General features: G+C 37.9%; 2 protein-coding genes across 3 annotated transcripts in view; both read right to left on the bottom strand.

Moving 5' to 3' along the window:
- Positions 1 to 2,474: 2,474 nt before the first annotated feature.
- On the bottom strand, positions 2,475 to 5,472 carry dsn1 (DSN1 component of MIS12 kinetochore complex). 2 transcript variants are annotated; one of them, XM_086289507.1, is made up of 11 exons: positions 5,354 to 5,472; positions 5,068 to 5,104; positions 4,715 to 4,988; positions 4,519 to 4,592; positions 4,160 to 4,232; positions 3,986 to 4,067; positions 3,809 to 3,859; positions 3,630 to 3,701; positions 3,374 to 3,521; positions 2,940 to 3,027; positions 2,475 to 2,832 (listed from the first exon to the last, which is right to left on the bottom strand). In XM_086289507.1, exons 1-11 carry the CDS (start codon positions 5,455 to 5,457, stop codon positions 2,750 to 2,752), a joined length of 1,086 nt encoding a protein of 361 aa, XP_086145633.1. In that variant the 5' UTR covers positions 5,458 to 5,472; the 3' UTR covers positions 2,475 to 2,749. The 2 variants fall into 2 exon arrangements, with proteins under 2 accessions (XP_086145633.1, XP_086145632.1); XM_086289506.1 differs by having other exon boundaries at positions 3,809 to 3,866; positions 3,987 to 4,067.
- A 1,994-nt stretch (positions 5,473 to 7,466) lies between these two features.
- The window catches only part of atp13a1 (ATPase 13A1), a 10,091-nt gene continuing 9,216 nt past the window's right edge, over positions 7,467 to 8,341 (bottom strand). The window contains exons 24-25 of the mRNA XM_086289502.1: positions 8,155 to 8,298; positions 7,467 to 8,060 (exon numbers count right to left, since the gene is read on the bottom strand). Coding sequence (XP_086145628.1) covers positions 7,950 to 8,060; positions 8,155 to 8,298 — 255 coding nt within the window. The 3' untranslated portion in view covers positions 7,467 to 7,949. The remainder of the gene's footprint in view (positions 8,061 to 8,154; positions 8,299 to 8,341) is intronic.

The following is an 8,341-nucleotide window of genomic DNA, read 5'->3' as shown; positions in this document are numbered from 1 at the left end:
GTGCACGACCTTTACAAATTGATAGCCCCTTACGTCACCAGAACTGCTTGTTCTATTGTAATTGGTTAAAGCTTTTTTTTTCTCCCTCACTGATATCGGGTAAAATCATGCACATTTAAATGTCAGGGATGGGGATAGTGATGTGTATATATATATATATATATATATATATATATATATATATATATATATATATATATATATATATATATATATGTGTGTGTGTGTGTGTGAAACAAACACTGTAAATAAAACAAATAAATAAGGTGTTACCGCCTCAGTGACTGTGCCATGTTATATTTGTTGGACCAAGTGCAAAGTATGCTGGTGCATGCTACTAAAAAGCCACAGTCTATTCTTGCCCATGAGTAAGTTAAGTGTATTAAAGGAATGATTTGTTCCTCGTGTGTGGTGTCACACACTGTATTAAGGTGTACCTAAAAGTCAATTAACTTTATGTACGCATATATATGCCAATTTCACTTGCAATATTAAATCCCAAAGCAGAACAGCCCAGGCTTAAAATATCGCCTGTCCCGAACCCCCTATGAATGAAACAACCCATCAGTTTTCAGTATGAAAATGTTGACAGCAGATTGAAAACAAGTGTCCTTGTTTTTTGCAAACTGGGCAATTCTGCTGTAGTTTATCACTCAGATCAGAGAGACAGCTTTCCAAGACGAATGGCTGACTGAATGGATGTGGAGGAGAGTTGCACCCAGCCTTGCTATACTGAGAAGAGATGATGGGTGTACATGAGGGAGTATAGAGCAAACTGGCAGTGGTTTATGCTGACTCTCCAACCATCCATCCACTACAATCTGTAGCTAATCAATCTAAAGTTAGAGACAACAAGAATAGAATATACAGTAAACCTACACAGTAATTGGTCTTTGCATGTGCAGGCGGTACAAGTCATGGTTCAGGTGTTATACACAGTGGCTGTACACAGTGCAGTTCTTACAAAGTTGTCTTTTTCTTTTTGATACAACCACACCTCTAACCATATAAACATTTGGGTTTAAACTACATAACAAATATAAAACGGGTTAATGAACTTTTTCTTGTCGCTTCTAATAATAGTCTAAGAACAAGAAGGAAGCCTGTATACAGAATAATTTAAATAATAGGTACTTTAGAGTGTCTTCTTCTATAGAAGAAGACACTCTAAAGTACCTATTATTTAAATAGACATTGCACCAAAATCAAACGCTTCTAACATGCCAGTTATTGAAGTTTCTTTTGTTTTTTAAAGCAGCAGTGTATCATACAATTTTAAGTAACTGGCCCCTAAAGTCATTTTCCGTCACTGTCAAGAGACCTCCCTTGACAGTAAAAAGGCTGTCATTGGCTCTGTAAACTTTGGTTGTTTTATTGTTGGTGATTCATTTAAGGATCATTTCTGTGAAACTTCTATTCATTTGGATGCTAAAGCTGCCCTCCTCTCACCCCACAAGCATCAAGCCTCATTTTCATCTAAATAAGAATCGATCTCTCCTGCTGTGCACCGTCCTCCCTTACTCACAGCTCTCACGGTCACAACCCCACTTGTCTTCTCTTTGCTTGTTCCTATGCTAGAGAGCACAGGGACAAGCATCACTCTCCTGAATACATTTAGATGGAAAATTCGCCATACTCCATGTTTGAGATCACAACTGCAAAGCAGAGGAAGTAATTTACTCTTATTTAATGCTGGCAAAAGGGGGGCGGTGGGATTTCTTGCTGTAGTCATCAGAGAAGCAAATTAAGCATGAACATTAATGAGTAAATGAGTCCAAGACATCGGAGAGACAGCGAACAAAGCTTTGACTGACTGGTACAATGTCAAAGCTTCGTTCTGCATCAGTGACCAAGCCAAACGCAAGAGATGGGGGTGAGTCACTGTGGGGGAGGGGCCTCCTCCTGAATGGTCAGGGGACACTGATGAAGTGAAATAGATGCGGCACCGAAAGGAGAGCAAATGTGACTGAGGATGAGCATATGAACCCTGAATAATCCCAAATGAAAATCCACCTGTATTCAATCGCTTGCGGTTTTCCAGTAGTACAAGTCAATTCAAGCTGCTAACGTATTTCATTTCTGCATAGTTTACTGACATCATTTATACTATACTGACCATGTGTACTTACCAAATTCTTTCGGTTATCATTGGTGAGAATAATTATAGTATAGTAATAGTCAAACCACTTCAAAAGCTGTCACATCAAATGCACGCCATTACTCTTCACTCAATAAATACAATATTAGTTTTTGACTTTGATACAAATCACCTCAGACAGGTCATCAGCTCCTGGATGTGGGGATTTCTTGCAGTTTTTTTTTTAAAAATTGATGAACAAGCAGTAACCTTTATTTTGCAGGATTGTGACAATCTTTCACAAACAACTTTTTATTATCTGCCAGTCTTAGCAGTCACCGGTTTTTACAGGTGAGAAGTACTTAATTAAACCTTGACGTAAAAACCGCGCTGGCGATTTACCAAGCTTATCACAACTTTATATAGCCAGCTACTGCCATCTGCTGGTCAAGCACAAGCATTACCTGAACAACGCCCATCACCATTTCTACTTCTGACTGAAACAGCCTTATTTGACTTGGAAAACATTAGAGTTGACTTTGTCATGAAACAAGACATCAAATCAAGAAAAATCACATACTGGTCAAATTAACAGAGACACATACAAGCATACTATATAAGCCAAACAAAGCCATGGTCCACCAGAAGCCAGACTGCTAATGATTTCCTTCCTTATGAAGTTGCAGAGGATAAAGGTGCTGTCATAAGATTCCTGAGCACGTCAGATGAAAGATCCTGAAATCCAGCCTTTGCCGCTGGTAGAAAAAGAAATCATATTGGTCAGTCAGTTCATTAAACCCTTGTCTAATATGCCTAAACAGTTGCATGCTAAAAAAAAAAATAATAATGACAAAACTATTACCCAGCCGGCCACTAGTTTCTTTCACCAATAACTGAGAGTGTGTTTTGATAGACAGAAGCTCTCTAACCATCTTACATTGTGTGTCCATCTAAAGGCAAAGAAGAAGAAGAAAAAAACAAAACCTCATTGCATAGCATTTGCAAAACAGATGAATATAGTTCTGAAGTTAAGGCGTTTTTATTTGATTTGATCCTCTTCCTATTTGACTGTTCATGTATATGCTCTTAAAATAATCACAAATAATCACACTAAACTCACACTAAAATATAAGCAGCAATAAGAGTTAAAGTTTGTAACTTAGATGTTAAGTGCCCAAAAGCCAGCACATGTACTCTGGTTAATCAAGGATGTATAGCTCACATTGCTTTCAAGTTTTCTAGTGATGATGATTTAAAAAAAAAAAAAAAAATAAAAAAAAAAATAATCCAACATACAATCATGGACATGGTGTGAAGTAGGGGTTGTTGTTTACACAGGACAACCTGGTAGTCAGGTTTACTCTGTATGAAAAGGTGCTGTGAGGACTGGGCCACTGATGTAGACTCTAGCGATACACCCGTCTCCTGGCCATTCTCCACCTTCCTGAAATGAATAAAGGAGCAGATTACCAAGAAAGTTTTGAGAAGACAATAATGGAACATTAATGAGTCAGTGATATAGTAATTCTTCAATAAGAACAAATATAGTCACATTTCCAGTTCCTTTGCTTTGTTTCTGTGTTTGTTCAGCAGTGTCTCCCAAGATTCGCTTTCAGCCTGAAGCCTAAAACACAAGAGTTAGTTGAAAAAAATTTATGTTGCTTTAATGAATACCATGTGGCTGACTGGTAATTTCTTTAAATGGCTATAAGGGCATAAAGAACAACATGCCTGTTAATGGCTCTTTGGTATTTTTCCATGGCTTTTTGCACTGCGGGGTTACTAGATCGAAAAGCAAACAGAAGCAAAAAAAAAAAAAAACACTAGAAAATAATCAGTAAGTATGGAAAAAATAAAAAAATTATAATCCATGTGAATTACTGGATACATAAATTACAACTACAATACCTGGCTGCACTAGAAGGTTGTTGATGTGTTTCATTATGTAATGTATCGGCCAGGCAACCCCACTCTTTCTGGATGTGCTCAACTATGCAAAGAAAGGCCAGGAAAATAAACAGAATATTTCTGTATCATACAATAAAGAGCCTCAAATCCAATGTATATCAAATGAACACCAACCTTGTTTTTGAAAAGTCTCCAATGAGGCATTTGGCACTGACTGAAGCTGATTTTGAGTTCTTCCTATTGCCAACTAGGGATAAAACAGATGATTAGGTGGATAACCTTGAGGAATCTTGACAATTCACTACATGTGCTCCACTAAAGTAATGCAACCAAGATCTTTCCAGTTAACTGTGATTGTAGCTGAATGATTTTACACAAATGGCTTTATTTCTCCATTTATTCAGTCAATTTTCTAAATGTGCGGTACGTTTAAAAGCACACACACAAGCTTTAGCAGTGAGATGAACAGTATAACATTGCCCCTAGTTATTTAAATTTTCAGTTTGTTATAGCTAATGTTCTTAAGATCATACCTTCATCGAAGCCTCCATTAATTTCACGATCCTCTCATGGTGTGATAAGGATGTGCTTATGTTTCCACACAAAGCTGTCGTAAACACATAGATAAATGTTTATATTGCAGGGGGAAAAAATGAAGAGGAAGAAGAAGAAGAAAAAAAAACACTCCATGACCATACTTTACAATGGGCATAAAGCCTCACATCTCACCCTGATATGGATTGGGAAGGGCAGGGAGAGATCTTCGGCTTATAGTAAACCTCCTCCAGGATTTCCTGTGTGCAGTGGGGCTCACAGAGGACCCTGTATGCTCATCACTATTTTCTGGCTGAACCTCTTGGACGTCTATGTCTGGTTGCCCTTTTGCCACATCTGGCGTCTCTGTTGTGGGTGATATCATGTCGGTACGGGGAGACTTGGGTGGGGGAGATGTACCGGGACTTGTGGGAGAGCATCTTTTCGAAGACTGTTTCCCTGGGTTGGCCTTGGTAAACACAGGTTGAAAAACATTATATTTAGCACGAGTGACGTTGTTAGCTTAAATGTAAGTTAAAATGCCTTACCTCACTCTGGCTGTCAGCTAAGGCGACACTTCCGCAACTGTAAGAATATTTTGCGAATTTAAAAGACAACGACACATATGCAAAAATATTAATAATATACATTTGGATAAAAAAAATACTATTACGTATCGCTGAAAACTTTACTTTGCTAAGCAACGGCAAACTACAGTGATTTTCGTTCAACAAACCTCTGTCAGCCATAAGCCTTTAAGAAAAAATACTTAATTCATCAACTCCTGTTTATAATAAACTGCTTGCGTCTGGCTTTATAAACCAAGATACGTACCCGTCTTGACCAACTTCCAAATCCTTTTCCGCCATTTTTCTTTCAAATAGTTGTTCACCCAGCGCGCCCAAAAAACCACACCCCTCCAGGGAACTAAGCAGCATGGGAAATGTAGTTTTGCATTAACATATACAAACGAGATCGCGGCCAACATAGCGAATGCCCTCGAAGCATTTAAACATAGTTGACAAAGCAGTCCACCTTTACTTTCAGTGTAGTTACAGACATTGACTTTTGAATAGAGATATGATGGTTTTCGGGAAAAGTGTTTAACTTTGTAAGGTTATTAGGAGCCGTGTGGTGGTATGTACAAAGGCTGTGTGTAGAACACAAGACACAGGACATGTAGTTTGCATATTCCCAAAGAGTTGTGTCACTTTTTCTTTCTTTTTTATTTTACATATTGAATATCACAGTGAAGTAAAATATGTGGCTCCACAATATGCCTATATTGTAATGACATGTAGAAATTCAGGATACAAGTTCTGACACCTCCTTGGATCAAGCTCGACCTACTGGGGTTGCCCAATGTAAATGATCAGCTCCATACCTGGTCTTTTTTGTAAAACCTGGTTGAATTTCTTTTGGATTATCTGATGATTTTCTGGCGTTTTGTGACCTCTGAATTTTAGGCCTTTTGCTTAATCTCCTTTATGGCATTTCCTGACTGCTGGCAATTTTAGTTTTAAGTTAAACCCTTGTTATTTGTCAAAAGCACTCTGTAGTACATTTCATTTTGTTAAGTAATAACTATGGATGACAATCAGCTCTTGCTGGGACATTTACGCCAAAAATTCTCCTCTATTTCAGAAGCCACCTACTTAAACTGGAGTATAAGTGATTAATATTGCAACCACCTCTATTGCACAGATCTTGTCATTCATGTGCTCCCTTTGTCCAATCATGCACAAACACTTACCCAAGCTTTTTAGCAGACCACTAACCTATGATGATACATTGCATGTCACTTTTAGATTTTCCTGTTAAGGTTTCAGTTTCTGTGCTTACTCTTTTCATTGCAATTAATTTTTTACCATAATGGATCCAGCATTCCCCTACTGGTCACTCAAATCTGCATATTCACATCCTAGTAATCTTTCTAGATCTCTATCTCTATCATAGTGTCAAAATTAGAGAGTTGCAGTGAAAGCATTTTTTTTCTCTTCATTTGTTTACAGCAGAGTTTAAGGTTCACTGGCCCCTGGTTGGAATGTGTTCATAGCTGCCAAGTCACCTTCATGTCAAGTGTACATATGTATCAAAAATATATAAAATTGGATGCACCATCCATATACAAAACAGTGTGAAATGTTAAAAATTCAAGTGATAATCAAGTTCAACCATTTCAAAAGATTTTTTTCACTTTTTTTTTAAATGACCTTTTCAAAAAATAGTGGAACTATTTGTTACATTTCAAAGGGCTAAAATGTTCCCCCGATCAGCAAGTTTAAGAAACACAAATACGGTTATTTAGGACTTAATATACATGTTAACTGTGAAACTTTGACAATGAGGAAAATTACCACTAACTGTGTTTAAATCTGTCACTCCATCTGTCTTTTCATTAGTAAAGCAGAAAATTAGCCCTGGCAGCTAATGAAAAGCTAAAGCCAACTTCTCAGAAAATAATTGACACCTTTCCCATTGTCTATTCTTGACACTGTCTGAGTATATAAGCACATTTTAGATTTTATGTCCCAGTAAAGGGGAAAGTAATTGAGTAATTGGTACACTTCTTGATCCACACTGAAATCCAAATTCTCCCTAATCTTTTTGAGAATGGTGGTTTGTTTAAGATGCTTTACTTTGCTCAAAGATTATATATGGTGTGCTTCTATGACCGACATGTTTGTTAGATCAGTCAGCAAGTAAACAAAAAGTTCAAGAGCTCACAGGCATCTCTGATAACCTGAAGCTAGGTGAAATGGCACATTTGTTTTGGCCAGTGTCACAAGTCCCATGAGATAAACGCTTTCAATAATAACCTTCTTTGTACATTTACATTGTACTACAAGTCCCTGACCACGCTTTACTTACCTATCTTAAGGAACAGGGTTTTTCATGACCAGTTGGACATGGTCAACCTTGACAAAACACGTGGCAGACTTCACAATTTGTATTAAGTCTTTATAAGTCTGTTAAAGATGTTTCCACTTTTTACAAAATCAAGGAGGGGAATCAAAAAAATCCAAAACACTTTCCCAATTCTCTTGGAGAATGCCCCTTTTTGTGCCTGTATGTTTCACTCTGGCTGGCACAATCTCACACTCCACTCAATACTGCTGTCTTCATGGCGTTTTGTAACAGTGGTGAGCAACAGATAAGGAAAGAGAGAAATGTGGAAAAAAATGAGTCATGAGGAAAAGAATGAAAACAATTCAAACATAGACTTGATGAAAATACAGAAACACAGATGGTTAAGGAGGAGGGCAGAGCAGGACATAGGAAGCGATACACAGTGTGCAGTATTGTACGCCATGACTGTCTCAGCTGTCCCGTATTTTTCACAACAGCTTTTCATTCTCTTCCTCTTCCAACATCATCTCTCCCTTTACAGTTTGGTTGGTAAAGGCAGTGGTTGCTGTTGGCACCAAGTTTAAGAAGGCAGCCTGAGAGTTCCTTTGCCCAGCAGGAACTGCAAGACACGGTCCACCAGCAGAGCAGCAACAAAGTCCACCACCAGAACCTGGGCAATGATGAATTTGAACTGCAAGAAGAAGAAGACAGGTCAATCAGGAGGTATATAATTATTATGAGGATATTAAAACAAAACAATGCATAGTAAAACAATGTCAGCTCACCTCAGTTGGAATATCTACAAGAGCAAACTGTTCATTGAATTCTGGTGAGGATCCAGTAAGAAGTCCGACAATTGCTAAACCTGACAAAGCGATACTCCACAGTAGAGGTCGATTCTCGCTAAGAGACTCCATGAAGGGGTGACCCTAACACGCACAAAGAAAAATGCTTTGAGTCTTCTATATAAAC

The sequence above is a fragment of the Aulonocara sp. 'chitande type north' Nkhata Bay genome, linkage group LG4 (assembly GCF_057382095.1).
Source record: "Aulonocara sp. 'chitande type north' Nkhata Bay isolate Kocher_YH1m ecotype deep benthic linkage group LG4, A_spYH_male_GT1.1, whole genome shotgun sequence".
Lineage (NCBI taxonomy): Eukaryota > Metazoa > Chordata > Actinopteri > Cichliformes > Cichlidae > Aulonocara > Aulonocara sp. 'chitande type north' Nkhata Bay.
This window is presented reverse-complemented; position numbering and strand designations above follow the sequence as displayed.

Coding starts and splice junctions, on each gene's coding strand:
- dsn1 (XM_086289506.1), bottom strand. CDS start 5,457: ATGCTGCTTAGTTCCCTGGAGGGGTGTGGTTTTTTGGGCGCGCTGGGT. Junction 5,105..5,353: donor TTGGAAGTTGGTCAAGACGG/GTACGTATCTTG, acceptor ATATTCTTACAG/TTGCGGAAGTGTCGCCTTAG. Junction 4,068..4,159: donor GGAGACTTTTCAAAAACAAG/GTTGGTGTTCAT, acceptor TTCTTTGCATAG/TTGAGCACATCCAGAAAGAG.